This window comes from Macaca thibetana, chromosome 14 (assembly GCF_024542745.1).
Source record: "Macaca thibetana thibetana isolate TM-01 chromosome 14, ASM2454274v1, whole genome shotgun sequence".
Classification (NCBI taxonomy): domain Eukaryota; kingdom Metazoa; phylum Chordata; class Mammalia; order Primates; family Cercopithecidae; genus Macaca; species Macaca thibetana.
Genome location: NC_065591.1, coordinates 109,071,345 through 109,091,291, shown reverse-complemented (window position 1 = coordinate 109,091,291; position 19,947 = coordinate 109,071,345). Strand labels below are relative to the sequence as shown.

General features: G+C 47.5%; 1 protein-coding gene across 12 annotated transcripts in view; it reads right to left on the bottom strand.

The window, feature by feature from the left end:
• Window positions 1-16,561, bottom strand: part of CEP164 (centrosomal protein 164) — an 88,486-nt gene extending 71,925 nt beyond the window's left edge. For 10 of the 12 annotated variants that reach the window (XR_007719427.1, XM_050758959.1, XM_050758961.1 and 7 more), the window contains exons 1-2: window positions 16,229-16,561; window positions 5,190-5,292 (exon numbers count right to left, since the gene is read on the bottom strand). Coding sequence is in view for 10 of the 12 variants with exons in the window: in XM_050758959.1 (XP_050614916.1) it covers window positions 5,190-5,271 (82 nt within the window). In the remaining 2 variants the exon portion in view is untranslated. Of the gene's footprint in view, window positions 1-5,189; window positions 5,293-8,175; window positions 8,253-16,228 lie in introns of those variants that run through there. The other 2 variants (XM_050758960.1, XM_050758966.1) reach the window with 2 other exon arrangements.
• Window positions 16,562-19,947: the final 3,386 nt, after the last annotated feature.

Genomic DNA, 19,947 nt, shown 5'->3' with positions numbered 1-19,947 from the left:
GAGCACAGCCTTACCAGAACGTAGTAAGCTTTCCCAAGATTTGCAAAAGCTTGGTGCAAAAGCACTCATCACTCAGTCAACAAACATGTACTGAACAACTACAAGTGACTGTGCTCCTCGAGGACATCACAAACACACAAATGGAGTACAACCCAGGTGACACATGCTGTAATGAAGACGTGTCCTGTATGCTACGGGTGCAGAGAGAAGGCAGTGACTGATTCTGCCTAGGGGCAGGGAGCTATCTGAGCTGAGAAAGTGGATGATATGAGCTCAAGCAGGCTGAACCCCCACTCACTGAACCCTCTCTTCCATGAAGGGAGTTGCCTCTTTTTCAATGTTGCTATATATTACGACCCTAATACTTTTGTTCTGGCTGGGTGCAGTGGCTCATGCCTGTAAGCCCAGCACTTTGGGAAGCCAAGGTGGGAGGATCGCCTGGGTCCAGGAGATCAAGACCAGCCGGGGCAACATGGTGAGAACCCGTCTCTACAAAAAATACGAAAATTAGCTGAGCGTGCTGGCATGTGCCTATAGATGCGGCTACCCAGGAAGCTGAGGTGGGAGCTTACTTTCTAGTAGAAGAGACAGCCAGCAATGAGCTTGAGGAGGTCAAGGCTACACTCCAGCTGGGGGGACAAAGCAAGACTTCATCTCAAACAAACAAACACAACTTTTTTGTACTCTGGAAATCAAGTATTTAGAAAAGCTCTTTTGCCACAGAACTGAAAGACAGTGGAGATATACGTCCTGACTTAAGCACTATCTCAGTCAGGCACCGTGGTTCATGCCTGTAATCCCAGCACTTTGGGAGGCCAAGGTGGGCAGATCACTTGAGCTCTGGATTTTGAGACCAGCTTGGGCAACATGGAGAAACCCTGTCTTTATAAAAAATACAGGCCGGGTGCGGTGGCTCAAGCCTGTCATCCCAGCACTTTGGGAGGCCGAGACGGGCGGATCACGAGGTCAGGAGATCGAGACCATCCTGGCTAACACGGTGAAACCCTGTCTCTACTAAAAAATACAAAAAAACTAGCCGGGTGAGGTGGCGGGCGCCTGTAGTCCCAGCTACTCAGGAGGCTGAGGCAGGAGAATGGCGTGAACCCGGGAGGCGGAGCTTGCAGTGAGCTGAGATCCGGCCACAGCACTCCAGCCTGGGTGACAGAGCGAGACTCCGTCTCAAAAAAAATAAATAAATAAAAATAAAAATAAAAAATAAAAAAAATACAAAAATTAGCCAGGCATGGTGGCATGTGCCTATAGTCCCAGCTACTCAGGGGGCTGAGGCAGGAGAATCGCTTGAGCCCAGGAGATGGCAGTTGCAGTGAGCTGAGATCCCGCCATTGGACTCCAGCCCGGGCGACAAGAGTGAAATCCTGTTCAAAAAAAAAAAAAGAGCTATCTCATGTACAGTAAAAAAGATAAATGAGATAACCATTGGAACATGTCACCAGAACCCCCAGAAATGATTAAATAAATATGCAAATGACATCAATGCTTAAGCTGGTGATAGCCCAGGCCAGAAGGGCATCACCAATGAGCCATCGCAGTGGAGAATTTGGAGGCTGACATACCTGGGAACTAGGAAAGAGAAAATATTTTTTCAAAGGACCGCCTGGAACTTGACTGACCAGACTAATTTATTCATTTTTCACAAATATGTTTGAGTGTCTCCTATGTACCAGTCACTAGGAGCCATGAATAAGAAAAAAACTAGACACTGCCTTTGTGGAGCTTACATTCTAGTAGAAGAGACAGCCAGCAATGAAGTAAACAGTTAAATATACAAAAATTAAAACTTCTGATAAACGCAATGAAGGAAGTAAATGAGGTATGAGCTAGAGAACGTCAGGGTGGAAGAGCATTCCTTTAGAAATGATGGTCAAGGAATCAAGCTATTGCACTCCAGCCTGGGCAACAAGAGTGAAACTCCGTCTCAAAATAATAATAATAATAATAATAATAGAAATGATGGTCAAGGAATGCCTCTCAGCAATGTTGATAGTTAACTGAAACCTGCACAAGCGAAAGGAGCCAGCCATGCAGAGCACTAGAGAAAGAGCATTCACGCAGAAGAAGCACAGGTGCAAAGGATCTGTGACAACCGGTAGCTCTGGGGACTGTCTGAAAGCCAGTATAGCCAGGCATGGTGATGCACACCTGTAATCCCAGTACGTTGGGAGACTGAGGTGGGTGGATTGCTTGAGCCCAGGAGTTCAAGACCAGCCTAGGCAACACAGCAAGACCCCATCTCTAACAACAAAATACAAAAATTAGCTGGGCCTGATGGCATGCACCTGTGTGGTCCCAGCTATTTGGGAGGCTGAGATGGGAGAATCACTTGAGCCCAGGGGAGGGGGGTCAAGGCTTCAGTAAGCCAAGTTCACGCCACTGCACTTCAGTCTGAGTGACAGAGTGAAACTCGGTCTCAAAAAAAAAAATTCCAATGTGACTGGTAGAGACAGCCCGGTCACAGAGCCCTGCAATCCCATCAAGGGTGTTATGTTGAGTTATGGGGGTGGGGGGTACTAAAAGCACAACCCTGACGTGATCTGCTTCATAAGCAGTAAGGCTAATTGATTAGGAAGCTACTGAGATAACCCAGGAAGAGAAAATGGTGGCTTGAGGTTAGAATGCCTACACCTGGACTAGGCAGAAGAAAGTTTTTATAAACATCCTTAGAAAAACCTTTGACTCCATTTACAACAGCAACCAAATGTATACAAATTTAAGAAATATGCCGGTCATGGCCGGGTGCAGTGACTCACACCTGTAATCTCAGCACTTTGGGAGGCCGAGGCGCCTAGATCACCTGAGGTCAGGAGTTCAAGACCAGCCTGACCAACATGGTGAAACCCTGTCTCTGCTAAAAATACAAAAATTAGCTGGGTGTGGTGGCATGCACCTGTAGTCCCAGCTACTCAGGAGTCTAAGACAGGAGAATCACTTGAACCTGGAGGTTGTAGTGAGCCGAGCTCACGCCACTGTACTCCAGCCTGGGCGACAAAGCAAGACTCTGTCTCTAAAGAGAAAGTAGGAAAGAAAGAAAGAGGCCAGTCGTAGTGGCTTATGTCTGTAATCCCTGCACTTTGGGAAGCCCAGAAAGGAGGATCACTTGAACCCAGGAGTTCAAGATGAGCCTGGGCAACACAGTGAGATCCTATCCCTACAAAAAAAATTATTTTAATTAGCCAGACACATGGCATGCACCTGTAGTTCTAGCTACATGGGAGGATCACTTGAGCCCATGAGTTCAAGGCTGCAGTGAGCTATGATGGAGCCACTGCATACCAGCCTGGGTGACAGAGTAAGATTGTCTCTATAAACAAAAATATGGAAAACAAAGAAACGCCCTATGCTATAAGCACAGTCCAATATTTAACATGAGATCCATGTATTCCTAGAGGTGCAAGAATTGTGCACCCTGCTGTCAGGTCCATGAACCACCTGATTTATAAGCAAACTTTGTATGCCCAGATCATAACTCATCAGAATTTCAAAGCAACTTTCACTCCAAAAAACTGCTTAGTGCTTCAAAGTGCAGGCCCTATGGCCAGGCACAAGTGGTTCATGCCTGTAATCCCAATACTCTGGGAGGCCAAGATAGGCAGATTACTTGAGGTCAGTTTGAGACCAGCCTGGCCAACACGGCAAAACCCCATCTCTACTGAAAAATACAAAAAAAATTAAATTACCTAGGCATGGTGGCACGCATCTGTAGTCCCAGCTACTGGAGACGCTAAGGCAGGAGAATCACTTGAACCTGGGAGGCGGAGGTTGCAGTGAGCAGAGATCCCGCCACTGCCCTCCAGCCTGGGCGACAGAGTGAAACTCCCATCTCAAAAAAACAAAACAAAACAAAACAAAAAGTGCAGGCCCTAGAGTTTGAATACCTAGAGGTGGATTCTAGCCACACCACTAAGAATAGAACTGTATATCCACAGGAAGTTAATCTTTCTGTGCCTTGGTTTCCTCATCTGTAAAATGGGGATAATAATAGTACCTAACTCAGAGAGTTGCAGTGAGGGTTGAAAAGGTAATACATGGGCCAGGCATATGTCTCCCGCCTGTAATCCCAGCACTCTGGGAGGCGGAGGTGGGAAGATCACTTGAAGTCAGTTTGAGACCAGCCTGACCAACATGGTAAAACCCCTTCTCTACTGAAAATACAAAAATCAGTTCCCCAGGTGTGGTGGCGGGCACCTGTAGTTCTAGCTACTCAGGAGGCTGACGAACGAGATTTGCTTAAACCCAGGAAGGGGAGGTTGCAGTGAGCCAAGATCACAGCACTGCACTCCAGCCTGGGTGACAGAGTGAGATGCTGTCTCAAAAAAAAAAAACAAAAAAAAAGGTAATAAGGTGATACATGTAACGTGCTTAACACAGAGGCTGGCACATAATAAGTTATGTTGTTATTGTTATTAATAATGTTGTTATTGTTGTTTAAAAAACTCTGCTCTAAGTTTGTGTTTAGGAAATTGGGTTTCCCCTGGTCTCAGAACACACTGTATTTAGATATCCCCTAATATGTTTCCATTTAAATCTAATCATTGCTGTAACCCAGAGACAGCAAATTTTTCTGTAAACAACCGGATAGTAACTATTTTAGCCTTTGTGGGTCATATACCTCTCTTACAGCCACACATCTCTGCAGCTATAGCATAAAAGCAGCCACACACAATACATAAACCAGTGTGACTGTTTTCCAATGAAGGTTTATTTACAAAAACAGGCAAGTAGCTGGGCATGGTGGCTCACGCCTGTAATCCCAGCACTTTGGGAGCCGGAGGCAGGCAGATCGCTTGAGGTCAGGAGTTCGAGACTAGCTTGTCCAACATGGTGAAACCCATCTCTACTAAAAGTACAAAAATTTGCCAGGTGTGGTGGTGCACGCCTGTAGTCCCAGCTTCTCGGAGGCTGATGTGAGAGAATCACTTGAACCCAGGAGGCGGGGGTTGCAGTGAGCTGAGATCACGCCACTGCACTCCAGTCTGGGCAACAGAAAGAAACTGAAAAAAAAAAACAGGCAAGAGGCCAAGGTAGGCTCACATCTGACCTAGCCCAAATACACTAAGCAACTCTGTACATGTACCATACTTTGCATTGAAAGAACAAAAATAAACCAGACATAATCCCTGTCCTCAAAAAACAAACACAATACACCAGAGGCCTCTTCGCAGACTTGTTACCTTGCTCACTAGGAATGTAGGTCTCATCATAATCTTCTTCCAGAACCAGCTGATCTCCTATGCGGAGGGGTCGTCCAGCCATGACTCATCTGGGCTCAAACACCTAGATCCCAGAGACCCCCACCAAAAGAGAAAATCAGTGAGAAAAAAAAGAGAAAAGCTTAATAGGGGAAAAGACGGCCCTGGGTCATGGAGCATCTGGATCAAACCAGACCCTGCACAGCAATTTGGCCAGGGCCTTCCCAAGTGCCAGGTATAGTGGAGGGTGAAACCAACAACTCAAGGCTCACAGGCTCTGCGCCTGGGAAAGGTCTCCCAAAGGCTTGATGAACACTTGGTGAACCACAAAACATCTTCAAGCCTGGCTCTGTCAAGAGTTTGACTTTGTACCTCCCCCAGACAGAAGAAACAATTACAACACAGAACCACCAAGTAGAAGATCCTAGGGACACCAAAGTAACCAGCAGCACACAGACACCCATACACCAGCACACTTCCGTGGCACATCCCCATCTCAACACATATTCCTATCTGGATGTCTCGATTCATACCCAAAATGCCCTCAGGAAGCTTACAATCCAGTGGCGGGAACGACCTCAAGAGCGGCAGAAGGCAGAAGAGAAAAAAGCTTCCTGTTCTGGGAGTACTAAGATAAGGGCAAAAAATTCCCCCACAGAAAGGAAGGAAGGAAGGCTGACAAGAATTCCGATGGTGGAGAAAGGCATTCTAGACAGAGGGAGCATCTCGTACAGACAGGTGTTCCAGAGTGCGGATACCAGCGTGTGACCGGCTGCTCACACAGAGCCTCGCAGACCACGCTGAAGAGCCTCCACCCTGTCCTACCGCAGAGGGGAGGCGCTGAGGGCTCTGGTGAAACAAAGCATCACAGGGTGGCCTTTTTTTTTAGGACAAGAAGTCTGGCAGGACTGGCACAGCTGGATTGGAGAAATTAGAGACTGGTGTCAGGAAAACCACCTGAGGAGGCTGCTGCCCAGGGGCAAGATGAAGAGGGCTTTAACTAGGGCAGAAGCAGGGGAATGAAGAAGGGACAGTCAGAACGGACCCAGTGATGTTAAGCTTAATAGGACCAGGATATGAGGGAAAGAGTGGAAAGGAGCTACATCCCTCCAAAATTCACATACGTATATATTGGGGTTTTTTTTGTTTTTTACAGAGATGGTGTCTCACTATGTTGCCCAGGCTGGTCTTGAACTCCTGGGTGCAAGCAATCCTCCCGCCTCAGCCTCTCAAAGTAAGAAAAATTCACATATTGAAGCCCTAATCCACAATGTGACTGGATCTTTAGGAGGTAATTAAGGTTAAATGAGGTCATTAAGGTTAAATGGCCTGATAGGATTAAAAAGAGAGAAAGAGAGAAAGGACCAGGAACCAGGGTGGCAGATGGGGCCCACTGCCTAGTGGCTTAGAGCTCTGTCTCTGCCATATGAGGACACAGCAAGAAGGCAGCTGTCTGCAAGGCAGGAACCCGGAAGAGACCTTGATATGGGCCTTCTAGCTTCCAAAACTATGAGAAAAGAGATTTCTGCTGTTTGAGCCCCCTAGTCTACGGTATTGTGTTATGGCAGCCCAAGCTAAGACAGAACCCAAGGTTTCTAGCTCCAGGGATGGGGCGGCGCCAAATTCTTCAACTGACAAGTCGGTGCACTTCTAGAATTGCTCCTCTCTTCCCACCCCTACCTCAGGACCCCAGTTCCCACCATCTCTCCCCATGGCAGCTCCCGTGCTGCAGCCTGATGAATGAAGCAGGTCGCCTGGGAAACTGCTGCCACACACAGCCCTGCTCAGAGCACCTCCCCGACCTGCAGAGCAGTTGGCCACACCAGATGTGACCAACAGGAGTCTGCAGCCACAATTCCTGACCTCTCCAGTCCCTACCTCCTCAAAAGCTGCCACTGTTCCTCCTAGAGCAGCAAGGATGAAATGGCCCTCTTCAAGCAGAAAGGCCCAGCCATTAAAAAGGTTAGGATCTGGGAGAACGCATCAAGCCCAGGGGGCCGTGGAAAGGCTGGAGGACACACCTAAACATGTGGAATCCCAACGCCGGACACCCAGGGTCAAATCCATATCCCCCTCAGCACTAGGTGCCCTGGAGGTTCCAATCCTGCCCACCCACCACCTATCAATCCACCCTTTCCCCCAAGCCCCTGTCCTCCTCCCCCAGGAGCTCCCCAGGGCAATCCAGCTTTCCCCCGACATGGGGCCCCTCATCCTGTGCCACAGCCAGGGTATCCAGGATGCCAACCTTCGGGTCCCTACCCTCCTCCATACCCACCACCCGCCCCTGGAATCCCTCCTGCGAATCCCTTGGCTCCTGGCATGGTCAGACCAGCAGTGATGGTGGACAGGAAGAGGCAGAAGAAAATGAAGAAAGCTCATAAAAAGATGCACAAGCACCACAAGCCTGGCAAGCATTCCTCCTCCTCTTCCAGCAGTGACTCTGACTAAATACAGGCCCTGGACCCTTCCCTCAAGTCTCACCAGTTGTGCTGTCCCCATCAAGCTTCAGATGCCATGCTGCACTGGGGGAGAGTAGCCCTTGTGCTCCCCACCCGCTATCCGCACCTGAGCCTTACCCTGCTGTTGAGCCCTGAGTGGCTAGGGAAAATGGGAAGAGGATTGCCATGGCCTGGCCATCTTCTTGCTGCTTGGATAGATCATACAGTTAATGAGTTTAGCAGGGGAGCTATTTTTTTGAAGACAATGAACTAAATGTTGAAGACAAGTTTGAGATCTGTAAAATGTGATTTTTTTTACTTCTGCTTATAATACTTGTGATTGGGGAGGTTTGTGGAAATTTAATTATGATGAAAAACCTCTATCTTTTTTTGTAATGTTGGCATACTTGGGGAATTCAGTGGCAAATACATTCCCCAGCAGGCCTTCTGTTGGTTGCACTAAGTGCAAGGTTGCTGGGAAGTAGAGTCCGTTCGGTTGATGAGCTTTGACTGCCGTTTTGGAACCTCACCTCTCCTCCTTAGCCCAATATGCTGTCTCAGGTCCTATTCTTGTTCTCCAGCTGTCAGTCCAAATAAAATTATTTCTCTGGTTAAAAAAAAAAAAAAAAAAAGTCAGGATCTGGCCTGGAAAGAGTGTTCAGGAAACGGCTGGATCTGGAGACTCTGAATCTATTCCAAGTTTCCTAGAGACCCTTGACAAGCAACAAAGGTTCCATCAGGGACTGTTTACTGTGGTCCCCCTCTCTGTACCATGATAGCTAAGAGGTGGGCAACAGGAGTCCTGCCTTAGGACTCACAAGACATGGTTCCCTTTGTCAGTGCACTGAACTTGAAGGAAGCCAGCTTCTGCCCCTCTCATTCCCACCATGCCACCTCCAAGCAGGAGGAAAACACCAAAGAAAAAGGGCTTCTTTCAGCAGTACATAAGCTGAAGTGGGAATGTGCTATCAACCCTCAGAAGAACCCGTAACATCCTGCAGATATGATGCCCCACTGTGCTACACGCACAGTCAGAGGTGACGTAGGCCTGACCACTGCTGACTCTAAAAAGCTGAGCAGAAAAGGACCAGGAACCAGGGTGGCAGATGGGGCCCATTGCCCGGTGGCTTACAGAGTCACCTGAATCTTTAATCCTCTTAGGGAGAGGAGAAGAGAAAAGGAAAGAATCCATGGGCAGGAAGGGCCCAGTGGTGGCCTGAACATTGGGGTGAATAAGCACTTCTCAAGCATGTACTCTATAGGAGGTACTGTCTTAACTACCTCAGAGAATTTGAGAAATTCTGCATTTGAGAAATACTATCCCCTAGATGCGTCCCATCTCCAGAAAGCACAGGACAGGTAGTCTCTGTCAGCATGGCAAAAAGACTAATTCGCTACATACGTAATTATCTATATTTACTTTTTTTTTTCTTTTTTTCGAAACGAAGTCTCCCTCTGTCACCCAGGCTGGAGTGCAGTGGCGTGTTCTTGGTTCACTACAACCCGCCTCCCGGGTTCAAGCTATTCTCCTGCCTCAGCCTCCCAAGTAGCTGGGATTACAGGCGCCCACCACCATGCCCGGCTAATTGGATTTTTAGTAGAGATGGGTTTTCACCATGTTGGCCAGGCTCATCTCAAACTCCTGACCACAGGTGATCCACTGGCCCTGGCCTCCCAAAGTGCTGGAATTACAGGCATGAGCCACCATGCCCGGTGATATATTTAACTATTTAAAGATCAGGAAAACTCTGGAAAATCTGAATTCATGGATCATCCAAATTCAAATAAATGTTATGCCAGAAAAAAATTAAAATATGGATGAGTTGTATTCTACCTTCTTTCCTTACCTTTTCTGGCTCTAGAAAAGATGTGGGCAAGGACAGGTCCAAAAGCGCAATGAGTTAAAGAAAAAAGGAACATGGGAAGAGAAGTCCTATCTATTTGCCTGAATGCAGTAGCAGGATGGCTACCAAAGACCATCTAGTCATTCGAGGAATATTTATTGGGCACCTACCACGTGCATTTATTTCTAGGCGCTAGAGATGCAATCGTGATTAAAACCAGATTCAGCTGCTGCTACTCTTGAGCTAGTCTGGGAAGGGAGGGAGACAAACCAATCAGTCACAGAGAAATGTATAATTAGAACCAAGGGAAGTGCTCTGAAGGAAATAAGCCTGATTTAGATGATGCCTACACTGAGAACTGAAGGATGAGTAGGTATTCACTAGACAAAGAAAATAAGGAAAGTGTGTTCTAACAGACGCATGAGAAAGTCCTTCAGCAGAAGGCAACACTAGGCGAGAAGCAGCACAGCTGGAGATGATGCTGGGGAGGCCAGTGGGAGCCAGGCCATGCAGACTTGGCCTTTCTCATAAGAGAACTAGGGCTGGGCACAGTGGCTCACGCCGGTAATCTCAGCACTTTGGGAGGCCAAGGAGGGAGGATCACTTGAGCCCCGGAGTTCGAGACCACCCTGAGCAACTGAAGATGGCCCTGTCTTACCCTGTACAAAAAAAAATTTAAAAATTAGCCAGGTGTGGTGGTATATACCTATAGGCCCAGCTACGTGGAAGAATGAGGTGGGAGGATCGCTTGAGTCCAGGTGGTCAAGGCTGCAGTGAGCCTTGATTGTGCCACTGCACTCCAGCCTCAGTGACAGAGCAAGACCCTGTCTCAAAAAAGAGAGAGAAATGGAAGCCAGGAAACGGTTTTTCTAGATAACACACTTTGAAAAAGTACTCCAGAAGCTACTAAGAGTACACCCTAAAGCGGAGGCCAGATTGGAAAGAAGAAAATCAGGGCTGATGCAGAGGTAAGGTAGAAAACCACGAGCTAGGCTAGGTAAGAGGCAAAAGTAACCTGAGCTGGAGTGCTAACAGAGAGGATGAGATGTCTAAGAATGCAGCCGTTGGGCCAGGCACCGTGGCTCACCCATGTAGTAACAGGGCTTTAGGAGGCTAAGGCAGGAGGATCACCCTGAAGCCAGGAGTTTGAGACTAGCTGGGTCAACACAGTGAGACCCTGTCTCTACAAAAAAATTAAAAATATCAGCCATGCATGGTGACACACACCTGTAGTCCCAGCTACTTGGGGGACCCAGGTGGGAAGATCCGTTGAGTCCTGGAGTTCAAGGCTACAGTGAGCTCTAACACCACTGCACTCCAGCCTGGGTGACGGAGCAAGACCCTGTCTCTAAAATAAATAAATAAATAAATAAGAATGCAGCCCTTCAGTCGGGTGCAGTGGCTCACACCTGTAATCCCAGCATTCTGGGAGGCCGAGGCAGGCGGATCACGAGGTCAGGAGATCAAGACCACGGTGAAACCCTGTCTCCACTAAAAATACAAAAAATTAGCCAGGCACGGTAGCAAGTACCTGTAGTCCCAGCTACTCGGGAGGTTGAGGCAGGAGAATGGTGTGAACCCGGGAGGTGGAGCTTGCAACGAGCTGAGATTGCGCCACTGCACTCCAGCCTGAGAGACAGAGCGAGACTCTATGTCCAAAAAAAAAAAAAGGCAGCCTTTAGATCTGCCATGGCAAATAAATAGGACATGTCCTAATATTTTCCTCTAGGCCTAAAACTGTGAGGGACATCACTAGTCAATCATGGCACCCTAGACATGGCCTCAGAACCCTCAACATTGTTCACTATATAGCAGTTACCAACAGATCAGATGAAACCCAGTGAGATCTACTTGCTGCCTAGCCTGAGACCTTCTGTGAGCCACAGAGTTGGGAGGGGTCATCCAACTGCACTCATGCATCTCCTACCAATCTCAGAATCAGGCAAAAAAGGAGTGGCTCATGCATTTCCTCCAGGAAGCCTTCTCGGCCAACCTCATCCTCACCTGTCAACCCAGAACCACCTCAGCACTGAGCTCATAAGTTTCATGTGTTCCCAGGCAGATTACTCTCAATATTACTGTTTTTTTTTCTTTCTTTCTTTCTCTCTTTTTGAGATGGAGGAGTTTCACTCTTGTTGTCCAGGCTGGAGTACAATGGCATGATCTCGGCTCACTGCAACCTCCACCTCCCGGGTTCAAGCGATTCTCCTGCCTCAGCCTCCTGAGTAGCTGGGATTACAAGTATGTGCCACCACGCCCGGCTAATTCTGTATTTTTTTAGTAGAGACAGGGTTTCTCCATGTTGGTAAGGCTGGTCTCAAACTCCCAACCTCAGGTGATCTGCCCGCCTCGGCCTCCCAAAGTGCTGGGATTACAGGCGTGAACCACCACGCACAGCCAATATTACTTTTTTCATGAAAATGTGTTTTACCTCTCCTGTTAAACCACAAACTTCTGAGGGCCAGGTCTCCTCCTCTGGAATTTTCCAATGAAGCCTAAAATAAGCCTATGTAAGCTGTCGGAGCTCAGTTACTGCTGTAACTGCTAATACAAAACCAAGGAATAGGCCAGGTGTGATGGCTCACACCTGTAATCCCAACACTGTGGGGGACCAAGGCCTAGGATCACTTGAGCCTAGAAGTTCAAGACCAGCCTGAGCAATACAGTGAGACTCTGTCTCCAAAAAAAAAAAGAAAGCCAGGCATGGTGGCGTGTACCTGTGGTCCCAGCTACTCAGAAGGCTGAGGCAGGAGCTATGTGATCAGATGGAAAAGAAGACAGAGTTACATAAAGAGTGTAAAGTGGGAGGCAGAGGCAGGAGGACCACTTGAGACCAGGAGTTCCAGGCTGCAGTAAGCTATGATTGCACCACCATACTCCAGCCTGGGCAACAGAGTGAAACCCTATCTGAAAAAAAAAAAAACAACACACACACACACAAGGAATCTCAGGAGCTAGGAAGGCCCTCAGTAGTTCTGGTCCATCATTCTTCCCATACTAAAATTTTCCTCTCTGTGCTTTCAGTGACAGACAGCATAGTGGTCAAAGCACCAGCTTTGGAGACAGAAGACCTGGATTCAAATTCCAGCTCCCTCACTTAGCAGCTGTATGGCCTTAGGCAAGGTGCTTCACCTCTCTCAGCCTCAACAACTGCATGTGTATAATTCAAACAATCTTAATAAAAATTAAAAAGCCTGGCCGGGTGCGGTGGCTCAAGCCTGTAATCCCAGCACTTTGGGAGGCCGAGACGGGCGGATCACTAGGTCAGGAGATCGAGACCATCCTGGCTAACACGGTGAAACCCCGTCTCTACTAAAAAATACAAAAAACTAGCCGGGCGAGGTGGCGGGCGCCTGTAGTCCCAGCTACTCGGGAGGCTGAGGCAGGAGAATGGCGTGAACCCGGGAGGCGGGGCTTGCAGTGAGCTGAGATCCGGCCACTGCACTCCAGCCTGGGCGACAGAGCGAAACTCCGTCTCAAAAAAAAAAAAAAAAAAAAAAAAAATTAAAAAGCCTGAGAGTAAAATGAAACACTTATAAAGTGCCTAGCACAGTCCCTGTATACAGAAAATGTTACACAAATTTAGCTAGTACTATAGATTCTATTTTCAATTCCATAGATAATTCTTAACTACCAGAAGGTCTAATAGTAAGCCAATAATCAGGTTCTAAAAAATGTTCCCTGATACCTCAAGTCTACCTTCTGTTCATCGGGGGGCACCCCAGGATTCTCTAGCTAAAGTAAGCTAAGTATTCCCAGTTCCCTTCCATTCAATATGTATCACTGTTTCCCAGTCCTTCAATATCGTGGCTACCTGGTTCTGTACTTTGTCAGCATAGCTAGAGTTTTGCACATCTGCACCCTAACAGAGCATATATACTCATAGGCATAATGAGGGTTCCCTGTATATTTATTTCTTCCATCCTGCTCCAACTATTACAAAGAAGGTTGACCACAGAAAAGATTGACTGGAGAAGGCAATGGGGAGAAGGTGGAACATGTTAGAGTTGATTACGCAGTGGTAATGAGCAAAGGCTTTGGAACATTCTTGGCATTGAATCCCAGCTCTGCCTCTTACTAGCTGGGCAGTCTCAGTTTTCTCATCTATTAAATGAGAGTAACAACAATATCCATCACAATGTGTTGTGAGACTTATATGATTCAATATATGTAAAGTGCTTAAAATATACTAAAATCTCAATAAATGTTAGACACATACATTATTGCTATTCACATATTTAAAGGGCTTATTCTACCTTGCTCCAAAGGACATATCCAGAACCAGGCAATATAAGTTAAGGCCATTCAGACATTAAGTAATCACTTTTTTTTTTCTTTTTTTTTTGAGACAGAGTCACCCTGGCTGGGGTGCAATGGCGCGATCTCTGCTCCCTGCAGCCTCTGCCTCCCAGGTTCAAGTGATGCTCCTGCCTCAGCCTCATGAGTAGCTGGGATTACAGGCGCTTGCCACCACGCCTGGCTAATTTTTGTATTTTTAATAAAGATGGGGTTTCACCATGTTGGCCAAGTCTCGAACTCCTGACCTCAGGTGATCCGCCCACCTTGGCCTCCCAAAGTGCTGGGATCACAGGCATGAGTCACTGCGCCAATTAATCACTTATGGAACATCCACACATGGGCCAGACATTGTGCGATGTGTTAGGGCTACAAACCTGCTTACACATGGCCCTGAAAGTGAGCTCAGCCTACCTGGGAAGCCAAACACGTAAACACATGACTACAAAATGTGTTACATGCATTAAAGGAAGTAACATAATATATAACAGAACACAAAGGTAAGGGCAAATAATCTTAGGAAGCTCAGGGAAAGCCTCACAGAGTAGAGGACATTAAGATAGTTCTTGAAGGATAAGGAGACGCTCCCCAGGATAAGCGGAGTAAGGGAATTCACAGCAGAGGAACAACATGTATAAAGGCAAAAAAGAAGAAAAGCATATGGTGGGTGCAAAGAATTATGACAACAAAAGTTTATAGTCACTGAACACTTCCTATGTTCCAGGAACTGTACTAAGTGCTCTCTATATATCATCTCACCTCATCCTCTCAGCAAAATAGAGATTATCTTCACTTTTCAAATAAGGAAACTGAGGCTTAGCAAAGTTTAAAAAAAAAAAAAAAAGGCCGGGCGCAGTGGCTCATGTCTGTAATCCCAGCACTTTGGTAGGCCAAGGTGGGCGGATAATGAGATCCAGACCAGCCTGGCCAACATGGTGAAACCCCGTCTCTACTAAAATACAAAAAACTAGCCGGGCGAGATGGCGGGTGCCTGTAGTCCCAGCTACTCGGGAGGCTGAGGCAGGAGAATGGCGTAAACCTGGGAGGCGGAGCTTGCAGTGAGCTGAGATCCGGCCACCGCACTCCAGCCTGGGCGACAGAGCCAGACTCCGTCTCAAAAAAAAAAAAAAACTTGCCCAAGGTTTCACAGCTAATAAACGGTACAGCAGCATATGTATCCATGTCTGACTCCAAAGACCGAACTCAACCATTCTGACATGACCAAAGGGCAAGGGATAGTGGGAGGAGTGGCAAGAGAGAGCTCTAGCTAGAATCATAGGCAAGAGCATATTATAAAGGGCCTGGAAAAACTGAGGCTCTATCCCGTAAATGATGAGGGGCCATCACAGGATCTCACAAAGGCGACTGGCATGATCAGATCTGTAGCTCAGACAGACGATTCTGGCCAAGAACGGCGGTGCATGCCTGTAGTCCCATCTACTCAGGAGACTGATGGGGATGGCTTGAGGGCAAGAGTTTGAGGCTGCAGTGTGCTAGGGTCACACCAGTGAATAGCAACTGCACTCCAGCCTGGGCAACACAGCAAGACTCTGTCTCTAAAATAAATAAATGATTCTGACAGCTGCATAAGAACTAATTACAGGAGGACAAGCAATGAGGCAGAGAGACCACTTAGGAAGTTATCCTGAAAGCACAAGCAAGAAATTATGAACTAAGTCAGTGGCTGTGAGGATGGAAAAGAAGGGCCAGATTCTAGGGAAATTAAGAGGCAGAATACAGGACTTGAACTTCGGGAGAGAGGAGGGAAATCAGAGCACTAAAGCCAGAACACTGTGATTTTCCGTTCATTTCTATGCCTCGTCCAATAGGCAGCCCCACCTACTACACTGCCTGGAAGATAGGACATGTCCGACAAATGTTTGCTGTATGTATTAGATGAATAAATTCTAGGGACAGACTTGGCTGAGTGAATGGTGAAGCCCTTCAAGAGATAAGAAATACAAGAGGAGAAACGGATCGGAGGGACCGGGGAAGGCTGACGATGACAGTAAGTAGGTCTGAGCTCAGGAAAGAGGTCTGGCTGGAGTAGTCTGGGGAGTCAACGCTGAAAAGCTGATAACGCAAGACATGGAGTGCGGCTAAGTAGAAGGGAGGGCTTTCTACTGCAAAGGACTGAGTTAGGAGGACGGACAGGGAGTCGCGGAAGCCAAGTGAGGAGAGAGGTGCCAGAGGTAGAGGGAGATTTTTTAAATCAGTGCAAGAAAAGGAAAAAACAAAAAAGCTTTCCAACTTTCCCCGCTGGTTAAAAGATGGCATAAGGTTAGGCTAGCCCCGGATTTGGACCCGGGGGGGAGTCTGCCACAGAAGTATCCCAGCAAGCTTCGGAAGGCCTAGCCTCACTCGCCGACGATGAACACAGCAAGCAAACCAGCGCCCCGTGCCCAATGCCCCTCTCCCGCATCCCGACGCGCTGCTCACTCACCCGCCAGACCCCCAGCCCGGGCCCGGTGGCCCGCTCAGGAGCCGGCGAGATTTCAGACGGAGGAACTGTCGCCTGGCAGTCAGTTTTTCTCTTCTTCCCTCAGTCCCCGCCCACACTCGAGCGCATCAAGCTGGTTGGCTTGAGAGCGTGCCTCTGCACCCCCGCCACGCTCCCTTCCCCGCCGCCCAACCCCTCCCTCGATGAGGTCCTCAACTATCCCCCACCCCGGAAGGCTCCGGGCGAGGCTCTGGGCGAGGCGCAGCTCCCCCAACGCCACCCGACACCCACCCGCTCCCCCCGCTTCCAGGGACGCCGGGATGTTGCCCTGCAGCGCGCAACAAACACTTCCGGAAGAGGTACCGCCTAGCAACCGAGAGTCCCGCCTCCAGCCGGAGCCAATAGGTCGCCGGCTGAGAGCTCTGACAATGGATTGGCTCGAAGTCCCTTGGGGCACGCAGGAGCTCTGTCCGTTTTCCGTTGCACGATGGGAGTGTAGTTTAAGATAGATAATGGGAATCCGCAAAAGGTTAAAAGACAACCTCATTGGTTGGGCGCGGTGGCTCACGCCTGTAATCCCAGCAATTTGGGAGGCCGAGGCGGGTGGATCACCTGAGATCACGAGTTCGAGACCAGCCTGACCATAATGGTGAAACCCCATCTCTACTTTAAAAAAAAAAAAAAAAGAAAAAAAAGAGGAGCCCGAGTTTAGACGTGAGGATTTCTGCCAGGGCAGAGAAGGATTATACAGAGTATAGTAACGTGAATTATCTAAGACAATTTATTGATCATTTGTTAGGAGTATGATTAACATCAGGTGAATAATACAGTGGCCATCAATAATCAACCCATTGTTCCTTTAATCAACAAAACAAATGTGAATGTAAGGTAATGGAGATGCCCCCACTCCCCATCTCTCCTGGCAAAAAAAATAAAATAAAATAAAAATGGCTCTCCTATGCTCCTATTAAACCAATGAGCACCTGACCAGGACTTAAACCTATTTTCTACTATCCACCTTTTCACCAAAGCCCAGGGTTCAGTTTTTACGTCTGCAAGATGGGTATAGTGATGTCTGTTATAACTCTTTCAAAGAGTCTGTTGAAGAAGGAAAAAAGTGACACAATGTATAGCTCCTCCACACACCCTGTCTGGCAGAAAGGTTGCTACTAATATAATTCCGAAGAGTTTTAGTTTTGCTTGCACAGAGGGCAAATCTTCCTTTCTCTCATATGTCTCCAACCTCCTAGAGAAGTTAAGAGGGGCAAAGACAGTTCTGCCCATTACATCAATAGGAAAACGGAAAAACAGACAAATAGAGATGCTGCTAGTTGAAGAGGAAGATGATGAGGCCAAACTCATAGAGCCGCTCCTGACAGGTTCTAGAGATGTAGCCGACTCAGGATAGTCCCAGTGCCACTCAGGGGCTGATTCCAGGATGAGAAACTCAGATTGTTGGAATATACAGAGCATATTCCTTGTGAAAATTATCAAAATCAAAATAGAGTCATTTGTGTTAAAACCCTGACACATGGAGCCAGGGAAGACCATGAAGAGAGGGTTCTCATGCATGAATACCTGATAACAAAAACTATCGACCAGGCCTGGTGGCTCATATCTGTAATCCTAGCACTTTGCCAGGCACGGTGGCTCACGCCTGTAATCCCAGCACATTGGGAGGCCAAGGCGGGTGGATCACCGAAGGTCAGGAACTCGAGACCAGCCTGGCCAATATGATGAAACCCTGTCTCTACTAAAAATACAAAAATTAGCTGGGCATCGTGGCGCGTGCCTGTAGTCCCAGGTGCTCAGGAGGCTGAGGCAGGAGAATCGCTTAAATCCAGGAGGTGAAGGTTGCAATGAGCCCATATCAAGCCACTGCACTCCAGTCCAGCCTGGGCAACAGAGAAAGACTCCATCTGAAAAAAAAATAAAAAATAAAAATAAAAAAAAAAAACCTACTTGAGCCAGGCACAGTGGCTCATGCCTGTAATCCCAGAACTTTGAGAGGCCAAGGCAAGTGGATCACCTGAGGTCAGGAGTTCAAGACCAACCTGACCAACATGGGAAAGCCCCGCTTCTACTAAAAAATACAAAATTAGCCAGGCGTGGTGGTACATGCCTGTAATCCCAGTTACTCAGGTGGCTGAGAGAGGAGAATTGCTTGAACCCAGGAGGTGGAGTTTGTGGTAAGCCAAGGTCATGACGTTGCACTCCAGGCTGGGCAACAAGAGTGACACTCCATCTCAAAAACAAAAAAATTCCTACTTGCCCAGCCTCTATGGCATGTATATACCTATTGCAATGCTACTTCTAAATAAATACAATTTTCTTTTGGAGTTTCCCTCTCTGTTATTTAGATTGACGTCGTCATGTTTAAATTTAAATCTTTCTGCAGCAGTTATGCCTATACTTCCTTTATTCTTACTATAAATGACAAATCATTAACCCCCTTTCTCTCCATCTTCTTTAAAAGTCTTGGCCGGTCACAGTGGCTCACACCTGTAATCCCAGCATTTTGGGAGGCCGAGGCGGGCAGATCACCTGAGGTCAGGAGTTTGAGACCAGCCTGGCCAACATGGTGAAACCCCATCTCTACTAAAAATACAAAAGTTAGCTGGTTGTGGTGGCAGGCACCTATAATCCCGGCTACTCAGGAGGCTGAGGCAGGAGAATCGCTTGAACCCAGGAGGTGGAAGTTGCAGTGAGCCAAGATCTTACCACTGCACTCCACCCTAGGTGACAAGAGCGAAGCTCTGTCTCAAAAAAAGAAAAACATAGGCCAGACCACAGTGGCTCACACCTGTAATCCCAGCACTTTGGGAAGGTGAGGCAGGTGGATCACCTGAGGTGAGGAGCTTGAGACCAGCTTGGCCAACATGGCGAAACCCTGTCTCTAATAAAAACACAAAAATTCACTGAGCATGGTGGCACACACCTGTAGTCCCAGCTACTTGGGAGGCTGAGGCAGGAGAATCGCTTGAACCCGAGATGCAGGGGTTGCAGTGAGCCAAGATCACGCCACTGTACTCCAGCCTGGGCAACAGAGGGAGACTCTGTCTCATAAATAAATAAATAAATAAATAAATGTCTCACTGAGGGGCCAAAGGGACCAGACTGGGAAGGAACTCTAAGGCTCACCAGCTCATCTCCCACAAACCTGTACAAAACAGAGATTCAAAAAACCATTTGTAGACTTGGTCCCTATATCTAAGAATTTGCAATCTTTGCAATCAGTCTGGTTTTTTGTTGTTTGTTCGTTTGTTTTTTGAGGCACAGTCTTACTCTGTCACCACCATGCCAGGCTAATTTTTGTATTTTTAGTACAAAATACAAAATACCATGTCGGTCAGGCTGGTCTTGAACTCCTGACCTCAGGCAATCCACCCACCTCGGCCTTCCAAAGTGCTGGGATTACAGGCATGAGCCACCACGCCGAGCCCTGTAGATTTTGATTGCCATCCAAATGCTTAACTCTTGTGCCTTAGAATGGGTTCCTTGCTGTCTCATGGGAAGAGCTAATAAAATAAGAGATGCTATTCACACAGATCAACAATTTGCATTTTATCAGGTTTCCCCATAGGTTTGTACTCAGAAATGCAAGCCAATTTATAAAATGTCAAATATAATTTAAAAAGTAAGACTTTGGGAGGAAAATAACAAAAATGACACACTTTTTTTTTTTTTTTTTTTTTGAGACTGAGTCTCGCTCTGTCGCCCAG